Source organism: Plutella xylostella, chromosome Z, assembly GCF_932276165.1.
Source record: "Plutella xylostella chromosome Z, ilPluXylo3.1, whole genome shotgun sequence".
Lineage (NCBI taxonomy): Eukaryota > Metazoa > Arthropoda > Insecta > Lepidoptera > Plutellidae > Plutella > Plutella xylostella.
The window spans coordinates 13,552,835-13,575,956 of record NC_064012.1 but is presented as its reverse complement, the minus strand read 5'-3'; the positions used below and the strand labels follow the sequence as shown (position 1 = coordinate 13,575,956).

Sequence of the window (23,122 nt, the reverse complement as noted above, 5' to 3'; positions counted from 1 at the left end):
CAATAAAATTTACACTACAAATCGTTCAAATTTTTGCGCCGTTCAAAATTTCGGTTCAGAAATACCTAGCGCTTTTTGACAAAAAATTTATACACGTGATGTCTAACGAGACCCCCCCTCCCCCCTCGTGATGTTTGGTGAGGTTTTCCGTACAACCCCTTTGAGCCTCACGTGATTAATGGACGGCCCCTAACTTGTATACCATACCACAATTGAAAACTCATTTGGAAAAATATTAATTATAATTATACAAAATTGTACTTAAGTACCTATAGTAATAAATAAAAAAAGTCTTACAAAATAAAAAAAAATGTGAAAAAAACTGGGGAAATTTTACTTTTTAGACGTATATATTCTGTCGCTGTCACTTTATGACAGTCTATTCCGTGTTCTGTGATTCATTGACGTCGAGTGTCAGTAATCTCGTAAAATCGTCGTAAATTAAATTTGACATTTGTTTTGTTGAAAATTTCACCATGTTTCGTCCATGTGAATTAAATATTTTTTTACATTATCCTCTATTTAATTAATCTTGAAATCAAGGAGCCGCCAAGCGAACTGTGCATCAAAAGGAAGGTCAAATGAAGGCAACTGTTTATTTAGTGTATTAAACTTCATTCAAATTTGGTATTATTTACACATTACGGTTTGATAAGCCGTCGTCAACATTGCGTTGTGTGCTTCCACTCAATTCTACAGTAGGTTTTCCACTCGGAACAGTTGCAAAGGGCCGCCATAATAAGAAAGAAAAGAACACAATCAAACTGCAAAGAAGCCATGTTATTGGATGACGCAAAATACACCAAATATTATCTAAAACTGAACGCGCCATGTGTGTGCCTATGATAACGTAAAACCGAAGTCCTTTCACTATTGTATAATTGAGTTGTGTGATTGTATAAGCGATGGTATCATAAATGTCGTAAAATGAATATGAAAAATTATATATAGAGACTGATTGTAAAGTTGAAATGGCGGGAGCAACTCTTCCGGAGAGAGTGGCTCAGATCTACTACACTTATGGGCTGTTCTGCTCATCCTACCCGTTCGTGGCTGTCTCCATTGCCTTGTCTGTTGTCCTGATATGTTGGTAAGTGTACAGTCTTTATTGTTTCATGGAACAGTAAGCATTGTTAAGGTTGCATGCGATGTCATTATTGTGCTATTAAATGATATATGTAACATGAAAAACTTCCATTAACTACAATTGTATTGTTTCTTGTAAATAAATGACATATTTTATATGTTTTTTCAATTTACTTATAGATTTAATTCGATTAAACATATGCTGTTGCTGTGCGATGTGATTTCATTAGCTTATTCATATATTTTAACACCACACCAAGAAAAAGTTGATACCACCAGTGGGGTACTCGAAATAATAAAAGATTGCGAATGAATTGAAAAAATGCATTTTGGTTTAGCGGTTAATTGTGCATTGCGATTATTGTGGGTTGTAGGACTAAGTTATTATTTTTTACTATAATTTTACAACTACAGCAATATAATGTTACCACTGCACTGTTTATACATTTATTTATTTATTTATTTCAATAACTTAGTCTACCCTTACAGCTAAGCCAATTTGATAGACAAGTTTACAATAAAAATATAACACTTAAAACAGAAATTAAGTACTTAATATAAATAGTTATTTAATCTATGTAAGATATTTTATAATAACTAATTTACCAACCTGCCTTCTGCTTTTAACCCCCATATTCACAGATCTAAAACTGTAACTACAGCTTGAGAATCATTGTGATACATAAATATATACTTTTATTTCTGAAACATCACTCTTGTGCCAATCATGTATTGCTGATTTTGGAAGTTCTTAATAAATGTACTTATCAAGATCTATGAATATGGTGGTAAATCTTTAAATCAACATGTCACCTTCATAAAACATTTTTTTTACCATAAATAATGATGACTTTATTTTAGCTATCCTCTCCTGAATGTGCCACTGCCTGGCAACATTCCCACTGTGGTAAAATTACCTGTTCAAGAAACCCCTGTCTCAGACGTGCCACGGAAGACCCCTGACTGCACCAATAATTGCCAAGGTAACACACATAATGTTGCTATCCTTTTATACCATTTGCCAAAATACTGGCATGGAGCAATAGTGGTATATAGGATAAGATCTCTTCTTTCGATTGAGAAGATGGATGGGTAGTAGATTCAATCCATATCCAGCCATATAAATAAGTATCTAATTCAAGTACAAGCATTGCACATACCCTTCAGTAAATATATTGTGAAACCTGAACATTTAGATGTGAACTCACCAACATGCACTTTACCAGCATGGTGGAAAATGGTCCAAGATTAGGAAGGCAGTTTAGAACTTAATGGGGATATGCACAATGGTTCCATTCAATAGAGCCAGGTGCTACCTGCACCTAACATCCCCACTGAGAAATACAGTATGAGTCTTCTGATTCTATCAAATATCATAGTGCATTTAAAAAATGATTTTCAAACAATGCATATGTGTATTTTAATTAGCTGTACCCATTATTTATTTTAAGTAAAGCTTGTGTGTCCTGTAAAACTTTTATTATCATTTCAGATTATGATCCCTTCCAGTTAGAGTTCTTTTACAATGAAACTCAGAAGCTTCCCTATCTGTGGGCCAAAGACAAACCTCTCTTGTATGTGCAACAGATTATAATGAAAACAGGTAAACATCCATAAATGTATGCATTATTGCATTTTACAATGTTTAATTAAATTACATCCTTTGGCATTATGGATTATTTTGGAATAAGTAATTAGAAATAATAATAAATTTCCAATAGATGACTTGAATGAATATTATAATATATCTATCAAATTTTTACAAACCAAAACTTACTGTATTGATATCTTTCAGGAGTTTCCCCATGGACCAGCAATCTGAAAATGTGGGACGCCTTCAGGGCGCCTCTTCAGGAGGTGTTCCGAATTCTGGAGACCATACGCAATCATGAGGATCCGGAAACGTAAATATCTTTCATTGCAATGTTATAATACCTAGCTCTAAAACCTTGCCTTAATGATGAAATCTCTTCTCATTTTCTTGGTTTCTCTGTTCCAAATTCTTGGCAAAAATGGTTAACCTTTGAAGAATCAAATTTTAGATGTAGGTGAAGTGTGAGAAAGAGTTTCTGCCAACATTGTTTTTTCCTCAATAAACTTGAATTTTACCTAGAAATTTGGCCATAAATAACCGTAAAATTATCAATCTTCTGGTAAAATCCCATACAGATCATTTAGATGTTGGGAACCACATGTAACAAAAGAGCAATCTATTCATTATTACTTACCTCCTTTCTATACCAATTATTTATCCAACTAATTACTCATAATAAACCTTCTCCCCTCTACAGAAAGTCGACTTTAGCGTCGCACTGCTACCAGGTGGACGGCCTCAAACGGCGCGACGGGAAAGCGGAGCATGTCTTGCCAGAATATAGCTGTCTCATTCTCTCACCAGCGAACCTGTGGAGACAGAACCTGCAAGTGTTCTCGTTGGACACTAATATTATAAGCACTATTTATAATCATCAGGTAATTTGTAACTAGGATTTTTATGTTTGGCTATATCTTTTGTGCTTTGCGACGCCAAATAGCTAAACTTATTGACATATTGGTTAACATGCATCAAATAATATACTTAACACAAACAAAATCATACAACAAAATAATAATATCTTTAAACAAATATTTCTATGAATAAGTTCTGCAAGTAGTAGTAATTCTGCAGTAACTACAAGAATCCATCTATTTGCCCCAGCCACCAAACGAACTCCTTTCAGCACAAACAAGTATTGAACATGCTTTTGTCGTGCGAGAGACATAATCAGTATCCGATTTCTTTTAAATAGTCTTTAATGCTCTTCATACGATTTTCAGAACCTCCAAAAAGCCAAGGTCTCGCTCGCAGAGATGTGCTTCGGGCTACAACTTCGCGACGCCGGCGTCAAACGATACCCGCTGCGCGCGCGCACGCGAGCCATCCAGTACGCGGTCACCGTGTTCTACAAGCATCTCGATGAGGGGTACGTGTTGTCATTGAAGTATAATGTACTAGCATACTAGAGCGAGCTGAACCCGAGCCGTACCATTCAGTGGACAAATCCGTCGTCGCCCACACACTAGCGTATGTGTTATTATTGAAGAATAATGTACGGTCCTGTGCAGAGAAACCTGACCCCCCTCTCATAGTAACAATGCTTCTGAGAGGGGACAGATTTGTCTGCCTTATAGTGTAATAAAACAGACAGCGCCAACAAAATCTGTGTTCCACGTGAAGCAGTGCGGGGGGCGCGACTAAAGCCGTAGATTCCCAGACACAAAGCGCAAAAGCTCCAAAAAGCCAAGGTGTCTGTTCCACAAGCATCTCGATGAGGGGTAAGTGTTATCATTGAAGTATAATGTACAGTCAGCTGCATAAGTAGCTATACACTCTTGTACCTTGTCAATCTGAAACTGCCTATCCATTCATTGAAATATTGACGGTTCGTCAGTTTGGCAAGGTACAGAAGTGTATAACGACTTATGCAGCTGACCGTACTAGCGTACTCAAAAGCTCCAAAAAGCCAAGGTGTCGCTCGCAGAGATGTGCTTTGGCCTGCAACTTCGCGACGCCGGCGTCAAACGATACCCGCTGCGCGCGCGCACGCGAGCCATCCAGTACGCGGTCACCGTGTTCTACAAGCATCTCGATGAGGGGTACGTGTTTTTATTGAAGTATAATGTACACTCACGGGCAATAAAAAGTTTCCACTGAGAAAAGCACCAAATTACTCCTAAACGGAAAAAGCTAGCTTAAGGACGCCTTCTGCAACATTAAGGTAAATTTAACAGAGCATCAGGATATCACGAACAAAAAACGGTTGGGTCGTTTGGTGTCGGCATTTTGTGAGTGGAGCTGTTTCTTTGCCCGGGAGTGTACTAGCGAACTAGAACAGACAGCACCAACAAAATCGGTTTTCAACGTGAAGCAGTGCGTGGCGCTCGACTAAAGTCGTAGATTCCCATAGAACAACGCGGACTCGGATGTAGATTCCAGTGATAGAATGAATGGTTTGTTGCCGAGCGGCAACAAAGTATAACGCAAAAGGCCAAGGTCTCGCTCGCAGAGATGTGCTTCGGGCTACAACTGCGCGATGCCGGCGTCAAACGATACCCGCTGCGCGCGCGCACGCGAGCCATCCAGTACGCGGTCACCGTGTTCTACAAGCATCTCGATGAGGGGTACGTGTTATTACGTACCGAGCACTCGGTCAATTGCTAGCCGTTCATTGGTCGAAGACTGTCTCGCCATTCTATCGCTAGGTTTAGTCAGGGTATGTATGTCGTCGCCTTGGAGGTACCACTTAGTACAACCCACATTTTTAAAAAGCTTAGAATGATTGTCCAGACTTTAATCGATTCTGAATCTTTTGGTATACCTAATTCATTTTTAGTGGGTTACACTAGTTGATCTCCAAGGCGACTACATACATACCCTGATTACACCTACTGATAAAATGGCGACACTGTATCCTCGGCAGATCTTCGACCAATGCTCGGACCAATGCTCGGACCCGCAATTAAAGAAACAATATTAAAATTGCGGCCGTTACATAAGCGAGAGAATGGAGAAACTACGAATAGATCGTGATAGCATGAGAGTCATGGGTTCGGGCGCCATTTTTAGTTTGTATATTTATTTACAAGCCTTATTCTATTGGGATCTGTATTGTTCAATTTGTATGATAGTGTAGTAATGGGGAGTGTCAAAAACAATTGATTTAATAACTAGTAATCTTAACTACTTTTAACTTGATCACATTAAATTTTCAGATACATCAAGTCGCTAACGAAAAAGCTGCAGAAAATGTACCCTTTATACCAAGAGACGGTTTCCTCACACACCGATGACGTCACACTGATCTACTACCCGGGAGAATTCAACTACCACGAGTTTATACCTCTCTCCATCACCTTCATAGGAATATTCCTCTATGTCTACTTCTCTGTGAGGAAAATTGAGTTCATCAAGTCGAAGCTTGGCCTGGCAGCGTGTGCCGTAATCACCGTGGCTGGAAGCCTGTCCATGTCCATAGGAATATGCTTCTACTTCGGCTTCTCGCTCAGTCTACAAGGCAAAGAGATCTTCCCGTATTTAGTGATCATTGTTGGCCTGGAAAATGTGCTTGTGTTGACGAAAAGTGTGACGTCGACTGACTCCCGTCTGGATGTTAAGATAAGGCTAGCTCAAGGCCTGAGCAAAGAAGGATGGTCGATCACGAAGAATCTGTTAACAGAAATCACAATACTCACCGTCAGCTTTTTCACTTTCGTTCCGTTTATTCAAGAGTTCTCGATCTTTATGATTGTGAGTTTGCTATCAGACTATTTTGTCCAGATGACGTTTTTCGCGACCGTCCTCGGTATAGATGTGAGACGTATGGAATACTTCCAAGAACAAAGCCACAAGTTGCATCTCAAACAGTACTTCGACTCGAGCAGTTCACTCAACTGGCGGTACAACAAAAGCCATTCAGAAGAAAGCAGCCCATTGACGAAATCGAAATCCCATCCCAGATTGAACGGGCTAGCTCAATCGTCACCAACAGATGTGGTAGCGAAACGAAACAGTAGTCCAAAACACCCAGACAATAGGGTTCCCAAGCGGATCCGTTTGGTTAACTTCTGGGCACGCACTCGCTTCTTTCAACGAGCGTTTATGCTCTGGATGCTGGTGTGGATCTCCATGATTGTGTACAACTCTGGAGTGGTAGATTACTTCGTGAGTAGTCCAGAGAGGAATGACGTAGTGGAAACCGTGAAGACCACAGAACGGAGTACACAGAGTCAGAATATGTATTCGTTCTATAAGTCGTCGGAAAGCGCGATGTTTTCGCCGATCATGGAGGTGGATGATAAAACGGCGTCCGGAGCTAATGAGACGCTATTTCTGAAGCATTCGCCGCATCACCGCCCGTGGTCCAGGTAATGTTTAGTATTTTATGGTGTAGGTAGAGTTTTATCATCATCAACTATCCATAATTCACAACTCGTCATCGAATATCCCCACAACAATCCGTACGCGGCTTTACTCATAAGTAGTCCCTTACTATTAATACCTGTTGTAGAACTACGATGAATCTAAGATTCTTATGAAATCAACAACAATAACACTAAAGTCTCTTCGAAGGTGCGTTGTAAGGCAAGACGCCATTTATTTTCTTTCTTTCTTTATATCTGCTAGACCATTTAACATAATTTACCACAAACCTCTCACCCATTCCAGACTGTCCCCCTACCACTGGTCATCCATCCTCTCCCAGTACAACGCGTCGGTCTCGGGCCGCTCGGTGGCCCTACTCCCAGCGACGCTGCTCAGCTGGCGCGCGAGTCCCGAGCTGGCTGTCGGAGTGAGCCGCCCGGATGAGAGAGACCCGCCGCCGTTAAGATGGCAGGCGTTGGCTGCTGCGCTGGACCCTATTGATATATTGCCGGGTCAGTAAATTAAATAAAGATGTTTTTAACAGCATGCGGATTTGATCACGCACGCGGGATTGCCCCGCACGTGTTCATACAAGTATTTATTGTAACGAGTGGAATATGCACGCGAGACGCGGGAAAATGGCGTGCTATCCCGCATGCGTGATGAAATTCACCTACGTTTGAAAACAGCCTAGGTTTACTGTATAGTAGTATAATTGTGGACTAATTGTATACTTTACGTTCAGGTGGCAGTTCATGCCAGCCTATGTGCACCTTTTTGTAATAGATCGGAGTATATACCTTAGTTCAGGTGGTAGTAAATCTACATCAGGAGCCAAGGTTCTAGGGTTTGAATCTATGGGCAAACATTTGGTTTGATGCACAGTTGTGTGCTTAGATACGTCCACGACACAGGCCTAGCCTAGTGTGATGTGGTAGCCCTTGCTATATCACCACCTTCTATTTTTTACCAAACACTGCAACCTATATTTTTTGTAACTTTCATAATCTTTAGTTTAAATAAATATATTTTTTAATTTTAATTTTCATACTGGTAGTCTTATCGATAAGTCAATGTATTCGACTCAGTGCTCATATATACACATTGTTTGATAGTGATAAGAAATCCTACGTAAACTACAAATGTATTTCTAAAATTTATATTATTTTATTTTTAATATAATAATTATTTTTTGCACTGCCGGCTCCTAAATAAACGTAGTCCTAGTTTATGAAGTACTTTAGTGTGTTAGGTACCTGTCGTCACTCATAAACTTCCACCCTGTCTAAACTATTTCTCTCTCCCACAGAATTCGACACATTTGAATCCGCCCCACCCCACGCTTGGGGCAAAGCGACGGACCTACCTATCTACCCGACGACTCCCATGGAGATACTGCTGCTGGCCATACTGTGCTGCATCAGTGTCGCTGTTATAGCTTATATGATGGTGGTTCTTTACAGGTTAGTTGGGTTTGCTTGGCTGGCTGGTTATTTGTAGCATTTCAGAAATATTTTTTATTGACTCTAAACTATAAAGCTATTATGTGAAGCTCTGAAGCCACATACCCAAGATATGAAACACCGCAATGCTTCAAATGTGGAAATAGGGATACTTATACAGGGCTATTAACAAAAATGTTTTATAACAATCTTTTGTCACCCCTTTTAGCTTACTATATTGTAACATGCTGTAGACTTTAAAGCAAGCGAGATAAACTATCACGGTCTCGAATGTCGCTCGATTCTCTTTAAAAAGACATGTTTATGTAAGGACAAAGTTTATAAAACGTGCGTATATTTGCAGATGCGTGTGTTCCCGGCACTACGCGGAGTGGCGCGCGAGCTGGACCGAGAAGGAGGAATACCTGAAGATCATCTCCAAACAACCAGCAGTACAGGTAATATTATGATAAATTACTTGTAAGAGCCCCAAAATACTTACGGCAGACTTTCTGCGACATACGGGAACCCTATTTTATTAAGAGCATGCATCTCTAAAGCGTGCGATTAAAATAAGGAATTTGTGCAGCCTGTGATTGTTTTTTGTGATGCGACGTCCCATTCAAACCCATAGCGATGTTACATACGAAAGACAGTAGTTTGACTGTGTATCTATACAGATCTAGCAAACTTAAGTCCTAAAACTCTGCCACTCCGAGAGGGGTCAGTATTCTTTGCCCATGACTGTACCTAATCTAATCCGTCCCAATATTTCCAAAGCCTTACCAACTCACCACCTTCTCCCCAGCTGGTCCTAGAAGCGGTCCCGCTCGTGGTCTCCGGCCACCAGTTCGAGGTGGAATGTCTAGTCACTGATGCTGACCGAGTGTTGTCTGTCTGTCTGCACGGCACCATCAAGCTGTGGGACCAGCAGAACCGGGAGGTCATCACGCACATCGACCGCCACAAGTGAGTTGACCAATAGCGGGCGAGCGCGGCATACAGAGCACCAATGGTGTCAAGGCACCATCAAGCGCGTGGTTGTCAAGGCACCATCAAGCTGTGGGACCAGCAGAACTGGGAGGTCATAACGCACATAGATAGGCACAAGTGAGTTGACCAATAGCGGCCGAGCGCGGCATAGAGAGCACCAATAGCATCGCGTGGTTTTGTAAAATGTTCCACCAACACCTGTAAGGGGGGGCTAAAAAGTGTCTTCAGTGCGATCAATTATTTTATTTTCCATTGCTATAGCTAATGCTTGTTAAACACGGATCGGAATGATACATGACTGAAGTAATTAAATATTTCGTGTTTCTAACATTTTCTTCATTGTTTCAGATATTTCAAATTACAAAAAGAACTGTACGATAAAATGAATTCAAAGAAAGAGGCTGAGCCTAAAATTGTAGAAGGTAAAAATATATCGAATATTATTAGTTATATTCAATCAATATTGCGTACCTATTAAATTATAATTTTTTTATTACATAAGAACATAGATAAAAAGATGCCTTAAAATTTCAGTATCCATCCCTCCCGATGTCACAGAACAACCGAAAAATAGTGAGGTAAGTTTATAAAATATAATATAAAGCACGGGTTATACTTTTTCAACAGTAGCTGTTCCCGATAGTTTCGCTTCGCCTTAAAAAGTTTTTCTGTGGGAATTCTACTATAAAATGTAGCCTATGTATTAATCCAGGGTGTCAGCTAACCTCACACCAAATTTCATTACCTACAATCGGTTCAGCCGTTTTGACGTGAAGTAGTAACAAACACACACACACATACGCACATACTTTCGCCTTTATAATATTATAGTAGGATTACGGCAACTTCTTACGACATGCCCACATATTCATTCACCATCTCCCCCCAGTGGCCGCACAAGCTGCGGCGCGGTCTCGGCAGCCACCTCAGCGGGCTGCGGTTCAGAGCGGGAGCTCCGGAGGCACCGCTAGCGCAGGTCGACTCAACCAAGTATAGCTTCGCTAAGACTTACAGGTTAGTGTGGTAATTACTTTTATTACTTATAGATGGAAAAAGTTTTTTACACACCATTTATATACGATCAAAAGCAAATCAAACATCAATATATTATAATGTCCCTAAGGGCGTTTTTAACAGCGTGCGGATTTAGTCACGTACGCGGGATACATACAAGTATTTATTGTAACGCCTGGAATATGCACGCGAGATGCAAGAACATGGCGTGCCGTCCAGCGTGCGTGATGAAATCCGCATGCTGTTAAAACAGCCTTAAAAACACCCTAAAAGGTGGTTGGTGCGGGGATAGCACTGGTAGTCTTGTGTTCTCATTGGCTCGTTTAAAGCACGGTAACTTTTTCAATAAGTATTAGCGAATGCATTATTTTCTCTGCCAAACGAGTGGCGGTGCCGCAGGTGGACCAGGTGAAGTACCTCGGCTTCGTGATCGACGCCGGCCTCACCTGGGCGCCCCACATTGACGTCACGTGCGCCCGCCTCGCCTCCGCGTGCTTCGCGCTGTCCCGTCTGGCTCGTAGCTTGTCTAATGAAAATATGAAAAAAGCATACTACGGATATTTTCACTCGATTCTATCATACGGTGTTGACCTCTGGGGTAATGCGGCGTGCTCCGAAAGGATACTAAGACTCCAAAAACGTGCCGTACGAATAATTGCTCACAAACCATGGGACTGTCCCGCTCAACAATTATTTAAAAACTGTAACATCCTAACTCTACCGTGCCTATACTCGCTAGAAGTTGCAAAATACGCAAGGCGTAACCTTGACAAATTTAATACTAAAGCAGACTTCCACCGGGTCAACACCCGGCGGCGTAACCAGCTGATCGCGCCCGCGACTAGGCTCGCCAAGTCTGATAAATGTATTAACACTCTCGTTCCCAGAGTATACAATGCACTGCCTGATAACGTAAAAGAAACAAAATCTGAAACCGTTTTCATCGCAAAACTTAAAAATATATTGGTTAATATGCCTATTTATAAATTCACTGACTTCCCTGCCTCGTTGTCCTCTGTGACCCCAACCTTGCCTACCAACTAAATTGCAATAACAACCTGTACCTACCTATCTGTAAAATTACTGTATTTTAAACTACATTATAAATTAACATTAAAATTAAATTGTAATTACCTAAATAATATTACATACTTAATTAGCTAATGTACCTATCTATAAAATGTAATAAGTATAACTTGTGATTATGATTTGTGATTGTAATTATGATTTGTGAGTTGTGACGTATAAATATTATTTTATAAATAAATGATTTGAATTTGAATTTGAAAGCGATGTCTTTAGGATGTGGACTAATGCATTCGTACTTTTTAAAATTATTTCTTAATTTACCTACAAAAACAATCTTATGTCTTCCAGAGAACTCTACTGCAGCGAACAAACAGACCACGCCGACTTCAACGGTCTGGAATCCAAAGAAAACATCGACATAACAAACCAACTGACAACCGAAGACTCAGACGCTAAAAGCAGTGACATTTTCAAATTCAACAGTGCCGAAAAGTCCAGTTTGAGAAACCGGACTAAGCCAAAGATAGTTTTAAGTGAAAGTGAAGTGAAGAGTGAGACGTATAGTGATAAGGGAGGGTGGGGTTGTAGGGATGTCAGTGAGTCTCCTATTTGGTGCGTAGATTTCTGCAATGACTTGATTGTGTTGGGCTGTGCGGACGGCCGGCTTGAGTTCTGGGAAGCCACTTCTGGGAAACTTATGGTGAGTTTTTCATGTGATTGTGCTAGGGTTTTCATGCGAGCATTGTGTGTTTTTATGTGTACCTTTATAATGATTTATGAAAGAAATAGAATACCTATAGAAGCGACTTTCCATTGTTAGATATATGTTTAGTGTGAACTTATTCAAATAACTCCATACGTAATTGACGAATAAAAAATATCCTGTAAAACGGCTGCTATGAGCAAACGGCCTGTTTGAGATTTAGAGATGCTTGAAAATCAAATCATTGATTACCTGCGACTTATTTTATTGTTAACGGCTGAAAAAAGAGTTACTTATAGTCTGTTTTTTATATATTCATCAATAGTCGATTGTCCCGCCAATAGATCGTCACTTAAGGGTCTGCAATAGGGAATCGAGGGTTGGCATTGTCATAGAATTATGTAGTAAATGATGCTCTACAGCCTTGAAAAAAATCACACAGGTAGTTGAAGAGTCTAGCTAGGTGCTGAATCATTCGAATTTAAGTAAATGATTATGGTTAATTGTAAATTAATTTCAGAATATCAAGAAAAACCAGTCAATCACACTCCCGTATTGTAACAACTGTGTCGTAATTATTAAGAATTTTCATATGATTTTTATCATATTATAAAGTTAAAGGCTTGGACTAGGCGCTAAATACCTTGTTTTTTAATAAACACACACTTATTTTGTGTAAATTAATCCCAAACTTGAGCAATTTTTTTCCCTCAAATCTTCATACAAATATCTATGGCGGCTTTCTGTGTTATAAAATCATAAACACAAGTGACGTTTGACTCAGTTGGCCGCTGGCCTCCAAAGAAGGGTCACGTCGGTTTAGGCAGCACTGACAGCTCGCGATCTTATCGTGTACAGATACAAAATCACTGCACATTGGTTGTCATTGCACTTTTTCAACTTTTATGACACCAACATAATTTGATTTGAAATTGAGGAAGCATAATTCTTCCAGTATATTCAATACATTAAATTAAATTAGATAGTGTGCAATATTCTCGTGATATTACAGTCTCGTAAAGGTCTGATGAGGAGCAGGAATATAGCGAATGGATCTAAGTGATGACAATACGCACGAACATTAGGTTAGGGATCAAAAATACAGTCTCTTGGTGCTGGTTGAGGTATGGTCTCGTGAGGATCTGATGAGGGCAGTAACACGGTGGTGGCTCAATTTTATTTCAAAGATGTTAATAGCTAAAAGCATCGAGTTTGGGCTATTAAGTATGTTTTTCAGAGAGAGAGAAAGAGATTTTGTTTTTCCTCTGGATGTGTTAGGTTTACTGGGTTTACTAAGTTCATTCTGTTAATGGCATCAAGTTGTTATGTGTTCATAAGTAATAATTATTTATTAACAAAATGCTGTTGATTCTCCACGAAAATGTAAAAATAAAAATAAAATAAATAAAAATAAATTCGTAACGTAAAATTGTCAATGACGGAATTTCTTCTATAGACAGTAGCCACAAAAAAAACAAACGATAGATGGCGTGATTTGAAGATAAAGATACATTTTTTCGACACATAGACAGGAACAAAAAAATACAGATTTAAAGAAAAGAAACACATACTTATACAAAACAACAAAGAAGAAAAAAGGATACACATCAAAATAACTGGAAAAAATATAAGCCCCAATTTACTTGTGTGGGACAGGGAGTACCATAATATTTTTTTTGGGGTACTCCCCATCTATGCGAAATATAAGCTTGATATCTTTACCCGTTTCTGAGAAAAAGGGCGGTGACAGACAGTCAGTCAGACAGACGGACAACAAAGAGATCCTATAACGGTTGCTTTTTTTCTTTTGACGTTCGAAACCCTAAAATTAAGTAAAAATATTATGCTGCCAAAAAATGTACTTACAGGTATTGAAAAAGCGGTATATAAACAAATTATACCAGCAGAGGGTTCACCATTTAGCTGAATGTTACTTAGAAAACGGCCTTGAGTGGCGGTCAAGTTGGTCCCCGCCTGCGATACTTTCCATTAACATTGGGACTCGTTTTCATGTTTTTAGCGTACAGTCAGGTTTTTAGTTTTTTATAATTGTATTTTTTTATTTGTAACTTTTTAGTTGTTTTTATTTTATGAAATTTTACGTCGGTAGATAGTTCATGATCATTTTTTATTTCAATAATTTTGGTGTTGTTATTTAAATACCTTCAATATGCATATTTTTGTAATGTGAAAATCAAGTCCATTCATTTGATACCTTACACGGCAAAGTTGAATTATTATTTTTTCGATCATCACGTTATGTCCTCAAGAGGGCGCTATGTACATTTTAATGGAACGTCACATAGCCTATAGCCATCGCGCCATCAATACGCTTCTAACAATACCTCATACATCAAAATCTATCAAGCCGTTTAGGCTACAGGAGGGAACAAAGAACCAGACAAACATACATATATACATACATACAATCAAAAAACATTACCCTCCTCCTTCGGCAGTCGGGTAAAAAGGAGTAAGACAGGGGGTCATTCTGAACTTTTGCTCTACGAGTTTTGGAAATTAACAAAAAAAAACCTTTTTCATAGAAACTTTGTTGGACATGTGACTTTTTACCATGGAAAACGAATATTTTTTTTCGCGAATTTGCAAATCTCGTAGAACAAAAGTTGTTCAGAATGACCCCTTGAGTCATCCCCTTTTGGCTTAGTATAGCCCTATTGCGACACTATGTATTTACTTTGCTTTGTCGTCGGGGTTCAGTTGGCTGGAGGATGCCCGAAACTTATTATCTACACTTTAATACTTTTAGTTACCTTTCTACAAGTAAATACCACATTGGTTTGAGAAAGCTAATCGGGTTCCGAGTATAGAGTAAAGTGGCACCCCTATTAACTTCTACTCTTTCCTGGTGCCTACCAGTGTAAGTAAGAATTATACTTACTTACCCTAAAATCACCCAAAATGTACTTGAACATAATTGTCAATAAAGTTGGCGAGTAAAAGTTTATCGACCCACTGTGCAAACTTACATGTGTGCGTGTCACTGCGTGTGCTGTGTGAAGAGCATTGAAAACCCAAAATTGGCGCGGCACGTCACCCTGTACGGGCCCTTAATCGCGTGACAGTCGACTGTTGATGCAACATTCAGAAACTGTCTATTTAGTATCTGAGATAAAAAAAAAAACAGACCATAGGGATATATTGCCATGTGACTATCACTTGTTCTTTACAACCCAACATTTATAACCTACTTAACTTTACCCCCTTCACTCCACAGGGCATTTGGTGGTGGTCGAGTGCGCGGGCGTCCCCGCAGCTGGGCGTGTGTGTGGCGCGGCTGTGGCGCGGCGCGCGGCGCGTGGCGGCCGCGTCGCTCGGCGGACACCTCGTGTTGTTGCGCGTCGACGCCGCGCCCCGCGCCCCCGCCGCCGCTAGGGGTGAGTTTCTGTGTGCACGTGCGTAGGGGGGGGTTTATCAGTGTGCCTACCGATGAATTCAACAGAATAGGGTCGAATTTTTACAGTGATGCACCTGTATTACTGTTTGAAAGTGAGTATTCAGGGTGGAATTTTATTAGTGATACACTCAATACCCGTCATAATAAGTAACTTTCACTGTGGGAACGATGCTGAAATTACTATAAGACAGCTGGTCACTGATAAAACGATTCCCTGCCTGTGGTGGTCTTGTGGAATTTTATCAGTGACGTACCCAAAGTAACTTTTGAAAGTAAGTAACTGCAGTTCGATTTTTGTCAGTGACAAACTCAATACTAGATCAATGTACTGGTATCGGTCCTAAAGTGAGTACCAATTTTCATCAGTGACAAATACCAGGTCAAATGTACCCGTATACACTTAGCAACTTTCATTATGAGACCTGTGCTGAAATCGCGGAAAAGCAGCTGTCCACTCATAAAATTCCACCCTGTATCCAGCAAATTATCCCAAGCAAGCATCTTAATGGTCCATTATGTATTACATACAGGAAGAAATGTATATATATTAACCTAGTGTTAATTTCTATTGCAGCTCACAAACGCACGGGGTCGGCTGGGTGCATACCGCGAGCGAGCTTCTCATACGAGTCTGAATCTAGCGACGGAGAGGGTAAGGACTATTTCTCAATGACTTGTCAACTGTAAGGGACATTATAGCACAGCCAGATAAAGAAACAATATGAAATTGATAGCTGTTCTATAAGTTAGAGAAGGAAAGCTATAGATCGCATTCAGTTGCGTGCTTTGGGAGAGGCCTACGTCCGGCAGTGGACTGCTATATAGGCTAATGATGATGACGATGATGAAGTGGGAGAAGGAATGAGTAACGACCAGCCTACGAATGTTAAAGCCAACCAACAAAGTTTATATGAGGAAGCATTTCTACCATGTCAGCTACTTCACAATTTTTGCAAAAACCTGTAGGTATATTTCCGTTCCTAATCCTACCTATTCACAATGTTAATTTCAGAGGTGCATTGCGTGCGATTGGCGCAGTGCCGGCCGCACCAGCAGCCAATCAGCGAGCTGATTTGCGAGGGCGGGCGCATCCTGACTGGAGGGCAGGATCATGTGCTCAAAGTATGTATCTAGAATTAACGTATAAGTCCCCATAGTCATAAGAAAAAAGAAAAAAATACTTACGCGTTGACGATTCTGCTGCCACTATACGGATTCGACATCCACGAACATAAACGTCACTATAACACAATTCGCTATAAATACGGCGCTATGCGTGATTGGTGGAACGCCGATAGCGAACCCATGTAGCGGCCGCTGGCCTGACTATGACTATACTAAAAATATTATTATAACAAAATTGAAGTTTTAAGGAAGAATTAAGTATGAAGTAGGTGCACAGTCAGCAACTGACGCTATTCTGACCGCCTTATCCTTTTACCACAGTGACACACCCTAGAAAAGCTCTAGTGTTTAGTGTTTCCCGCCGACACGCTAAGAAGAGATGCCAACAGGAACGTCCGTAAACAACACCATGATCATAACTGCTAAAATTCCTTTTCCTAAACCACTAACCCCCGACGACATCAATATCTACATTGACGGAGCCAATGAACAAGAAGGGCAGCGGTGGAGGTGTCTTCTGCCCAGAACTTAATTTACAATACTCTGTCAGCTTCGGAAACAAAGCTACTGTTTTTCAGGCAGAAGCTGCCAGCCTACTTGACGGAGATACACAAATAAAAGACACAAAAAATAGCAATATCTGCTTCTACACAGACAGTATGGCTATTTTAGGTGCCTTAGGCAGAACTGTAACAAAATCTAAATTAATTTTAGAATGTCACAGAACACTGGAAAACCTAAGCATTTCAAATAATGTAACAGTACAGTGGATTAAAAGTCATAACGACAACATAGGAAATTGCGAGGCTGACCGACTAGCAAGAATGGGATCAAATACCCTACCAATAGGGCCAGAACCATTTATTACTTTGTCATCAAAGGCAATAAGGCAATGTCTCACCGATAAAACACTATCTGAACACAATCAGGAGTGGAAAAATCGTGTAGATTGCAGACAAACTAAAGCGTTTATTTTATCACACAACCATAAACTTACACGCTACTTACTCAACCTGTCCCGTAGTAACATATCATTAATGGTAGGATTAATAACAGGACATTGTTGCGTGAATAAACACTTGTATACCATAGGTAACTCAACTAGTCCCTTATGTAGGACATGTAAGGAAGTAGATGAGACGGTTGAACATATTCTGTTAGCTTGTCCACCTACTACAGAAACAAGATTATCTATTCTTGGACCAACAGAGCGCCTACCTCAGCTATTACAACACCCAGGCCTGCTACTCCAGTTTACTCGGGAGCTAGGCTGGCTGAGCTGAATTCAAGGGGATATGTACAAAGGTTCCACTCGAGAGAGCCACGTACAGGAACTTCACCCCCTATGAGAATAGAATAGAATAGAACCCCTAACCCCCTTCTTAACCCACCAGGTGTTCACGGCCGACGAGCTAAGCCCCCTCTTCACGCTACACGGCCACTGCGGGCCTATCACCAGCTGCTTCATCGACCGCGCGACGCCCACCATCGGGGGCAGCGGCTCGCAGGACGGCCTGCTGTGTGTGTGGGACCTGCATACTGGTAATGTGAACTATAATGTACTATGATAATCATCATTAGTTAGGTTAGTAAATAGAAACTCCGTAAAAGCGTTTCCGAAAACAGTTTCGAGGTCTTCTTTGAGATGCAAGTTGCATCATGTAACGCAAAGGAGTTAAATACTGTGAGACGCTATTAGAGCGCGGTATACCACCATTATAGAACGTGGTATATACCACTCGGCCGCTGTTCGCTTATTGTAGCAAAAACGCACACAGAATCTCGGTCTTGTCATTCAGAAATGCTACTTGATAATGGCCGCCATTTTGTTAAATACCTATAATTGGCAACACTAACACAACAACACTATGGCATGACATTTATCGTCCATAATCATACCATAGATTGGAGTCGATCTTAAGCGGTCTCTTAATACATTGGGAGTAAAGTAACATTACCACAAGATGCACTAACTCGGTGACTGCGGCCATCTCGAGTTGCTTCATCGACCGCGCGACCCCCACCATCGGGGGCAGCGGCTCGCAGGACGGACTGCTGTGTGTGTGGGATCTGCATACTGGTACTGTTTATTATATATCATCAGTGGCCACAGCATCTTAACAGATGATAATTACAGCATATCCAATTATCCAGAGCAGAGGCACTAGGTGGAGAATCATAATCATCATTAGTTAGGTTAGGAAATACCTAGTAGCTCCTTAAAAGCGCTTCAAACGCGTTTAGATCTCCTTGGCAGTGCAACGCGGGTTGAATAATGTGTTAAATATCCCGCGACGCGATTAGAGCGCGGTATACCGCTCGGCTGCTATTGGTCAATTGTAACAAAAACTTTAAACGCGCACGGAATATCACTTTGACATTCGTTCATAAATGCTCCTTGGCGGATGACCGCCATTTTGTTAAATATCATTGATATGACCACAACACTTTCGCTTTGTCTTCGTCGTCCATTAATTATACCATAGTTTGGCTTTCACATAGATGTCGAGAATCATTTGTTGTGACACAATCAAACCACTCAACCACAACCCCAACTAACCTCCCCTCTCTCCGCAGGCGCATGTCTATACAGCACGCAAGCGCACGCCGGCGCCGTGACGTCACTCGCCTACACGGCCAGCTACGTGGTCTCCGCGGGCAGCGACGAGCGCCTGTGCGTGTGGGACCGCTTCCAGGGACACCTGCTCACTACTGTGCACATTGTGAGTATACTGGGTGGCCCTTAGTTTCGGGGGAGATCACGGAAGCAGGTTGTTTTACCCCACATTTTGAGCATCTTCCATCATAGCAATCAGGTTAAGAGCGATGGTACCTATGAATTTTATATAAATTAAAGTGTCAAATATTAAAATTACTTGAATCCTTTTTCATTTTATTCTTTAATCAAAATACTAAATCATAGTAAGCAGTATTAAAATTTCTGTAAAAAATCACGATATTTTCCGCTTGAAGAGCATTTAAAGCGCATATAAAATAAGAAAACGTAAAAACTGTGACAAATAACTGACCCCACGTTCTCCTCAGGGCCTCAACTACATGTCCAAGATGCTGCCTCTGACACATACACTGCTGCTCATGGGTGACCGCAGCGGCCTGGTGGTGTATGACCTCAGCAGCGGAGACGTCATACGCAGGGTGCTGTTAGGTGAGCGACGGCGCTTCGGCACCTATTGTGTGTCTGAATCTTTTAGTTTTTACGATCACCCTTTAAACTATCCATTGATTACCACTAATAAATACCCAAAAGTGCCCTCAGAAACTTTCCCTCACTACTTCCTCTCAACTCCCCTGTCCAAGGTTAGCTGGAAGAGAATGCTGTTAGCATTAAGTTCGCCTATGTACATAAATTTATTATTGTGCAATAAAGTATTTAATAATAATAATAACAATACTCCCAGTCCCCAAATGTTTCGTTCAAATAGAAAGCCATGTCAGTTGTAAGTCCTAGCTTACTTTTCATTCTAAGATTGCTACAAAAAATCTCAGTGGTTGCGGCAAACCTGCTAGCAAACTTGGTGGACCTTACAAGGACCTTACCATCAGCACTTAAACACTGTCAAGTAGTGACTGTCTAAAGCCTCATAAATATGTAAAATACCATTCTAAACACCCAACACAATAAACTATTTATGTTTATGGTAATACAGTGTGGTTCTAAATAGTAAGCAGTACTAACAGCTGTTTATCTTTCAGGTCAGAACGACGGCTGTATCTACGTACGACAGATCCAACCTCTGAAGGACGCAATAGTCTGCGATTACGCCAACCAACTCAGAATAGTGAGGTTCCCACTAGTCTCCAAGCTCTCTGATATGAAGAATGAATGAAGTGTTGCCAGGTATTAATGTTACTCCATGTTCGAAATTGTTGACCTACGCGTAGAGACCGAAAGTACTAACTTTGCAATGGGGAGGAAAGCGTAAAACTAATTCCAGATGTCGCCACTGTCGAGTAGGCCCGATTCCCCCGTTCTAATTGGTTGATTCGGTCGCCATTTTTTCTCCCTAATAATGTAATTGGTCAGAAACTGAAAGGCACACTCGATAGTGCTGCCGAAGTTTCACTTGATTTTATTCCCCATTGGGAAAGATGGGAGATTATTTTTCTTTAGTGGTTGTTTTAAGCTGCGTACAGACCGGTCCAACGAACGCCCAACGATGGATATTTATCATACTTATTTACATAATACAGGGCAGATTGCAGCAACGAAGTTTAACGAAACCCGTTCGTTGGCGTTCGTTTGGCAGGTCTGTACGCAGCTTAATCAGAATCATTGTGGGGTTGGCACTTTTATCGGTTGCAAAGTTAGTTTTGTCGTCCTTTATACGTTTGATTGCTTTGTATTCTTGGTCGTTTATTCTAGTGTTGTAGAACACGTTAATAATGTTTTTTACATATGAACATGTTACTTGACCGTAAGACTTTTTTATAGCAGTGTTGCTTTGCTACTTGTTAAACAAGATATCTTCGGTAGATACTAGATATGGTAGTCTTCAACTACCAATCCATATAATTAACATGTTTTCCCAAGGTACAGATAGTACGGTCTTAAATAATAGATAAATCCAATTGCTATTTATAGCGTTAATGCGTTATTTTTTTACTAATATTATTGAATGATTAAGTAGGATCTGATGTAATGCAGTTTTGAGTAATCGTAACTATAATTAGGATTGCACGAACCAAATAACTACATTTGTGACATAAAATCAGAACTATACGCTTATTTCTAACATATATATGTATACAAGGAACTTTAAGCTAATGTCGGCATTAAATCTGTCTGCCTCTTTCTGTCCATATACTACCAAAGCAATAGATGTAATGTTTATTAGACATTAGTTCCTTTGTGCAAGTCATCGTTAGTGTACTTGTTTTTCTATTAAGAGAAAGGACGGTTAAAAAGCAGTTTTTTATTATATACTTACTAACTTTTGCCTTTGACTTGCCCTTGTGACAAAAATATATAATAATAATTTAAATCGTAATACAAAAAAACTGAAAGTAACAAGATTAACACAGATTAATGTTGTTAAAATATAATGTTATTGTAAAATATCATCGTCATAGTTTTACATAGTATGGATGGATTCCATCGTGTATATTAAACTGTTAAATTAATTCAGATCTATTAAATTAGTAGATACTATTCAGATTATTACATAACGTTTTCTATTAGAAATAGCTATTCAGTCATAAAACCGCCTACTTCCAAGTCCAACAAAGACAATTCCTTTTAATTGCATATCTAGCCTTGACGCAATAAAGTGTTTTGTATTTTATTGCAAGTAGACATATAGAACAAATATAGCTTACTACCTACGAATTAAGTACATAAATCACAAAAAAATATTACATATTTAACAACAATTGACTAGTTACTTTATATATATTATGTGTTGTTTCATTAATGCTTAAATATAGATATAGATATACTGTTGGTATTTCTACGGTAAAGCTGTGCTTCTAGTCTATTCTGAGAAGTGAATGAATGTATTACCTATTTACAGTCGTCGAAATATAATAGGCCCGTTTGGACAGCTCCAAAATGTATTGGATGACAGCTGGTGTCAAACCTAAATCATAAAAAATCTAAACAATAAGTAACCTTTGGTGCTTTAAAAGTTCTTTTTTCTTTCGACCGTTAAATAATAAGCCAGATTATGTGTTTTTATGAATTTAATCAAGTAAATCAAGAGTAAATAGCAAATTTGTGTAGCTGTCCAAACGGGCCTATTATATTTCGACAACTGTAGCAGGCGAGTTTCTGAGCATATTTGAAAAATATCTCTATAGAAGCGTAAGTACAAATCGGAGTGCCTTGCTTGGCCATTATTTGTACATAATATAATCGGGATCGAGCAGTAATACATAATGTAAATATGTAAACGATTCTGTAACGTCATAGCGTCGCGGTGATATGCATAGTAGATTTCCTCTCGGTTTCGTATTTTTTGTCTACCGATATTAATTCAGCTTAGTCTCTACTTGCTTCAAGTAAATGGGAATACTTATTAAATAATAATTAAAAGTTTCGTGGGTAGACACTCTACAGGTGTCCCTTTACTCAACGTCATGCTGGTAGGAGGTCACACAACTAGACATTCTGTACACCTTTTGTTACACAACCAACAAAATTTTAAGAGAGACCCAAAATGTATGAATTTTACAATGTGCAGTTATTTAGAATGAATAGTAGGTAGGTACTTCTGTGACCGATATTCGTCTATTTGTTCCACCCTGTGACTGTGATTTTACAGAATCAAATTGCGGTTGTGGCTGTTGCTTAGTAGTACATTTAGTATACATACATAATTTTACTCTAGTAAGAAAATGTATAAATTCGTACAGGCAATCGTAATTTATTTATAGCTATTGTCTGTGTCTTT

At 39.8% G+C, this 23,122-nt stretch overlaps 1 protein-coding gene across 1 annotated transcript; it reads left to right on the top strand.

Annotated features, from left to right (window-relative positions):
- Positions 1-394: 394 nt before the first annotated feature.
- On the top strand, positions 395-22,266 carry LOC105388267 (sterol regulatory element-binding protein cleavage-activating protein). The gene is made up of 22 exons (XM_048632606.1): positions 395-1,090; positions 1,948-2,069; positions 2,579-2,689; positions 2,882-2,990; positions 3,378-3,558; positions 3,904-4,049; positions 5,839-6,990; positions 7,292-7,500; positions 8,298-8,451; positions 8,795-8,888; positions 9,239-9,399; positions 9,772-9,845; positions 9,958-10,001; positions 10,313-10,437; positions 11,815-12,166; positions 15,408-15,567; positions 16,162-16,239; positions 16,600-16,709; positions 18,107-18,254; positions 19,290-19,435; positions 19,758-19,878; positions 20,427-22,266. The coding sequence occupies exons 1-22, from the start codon at positions 972-974 to the stop codon at positions 20,558-20,560; spliced, it is 4,050 nt and encodes a 1,349-aa protein (XP_048488563.1). The 5' UTR covers positions 395-971; the 3' UTR covers positions 20,561-22,266.
- Positions 22,267-23,122: the final 856 nt, after the last annotated feature.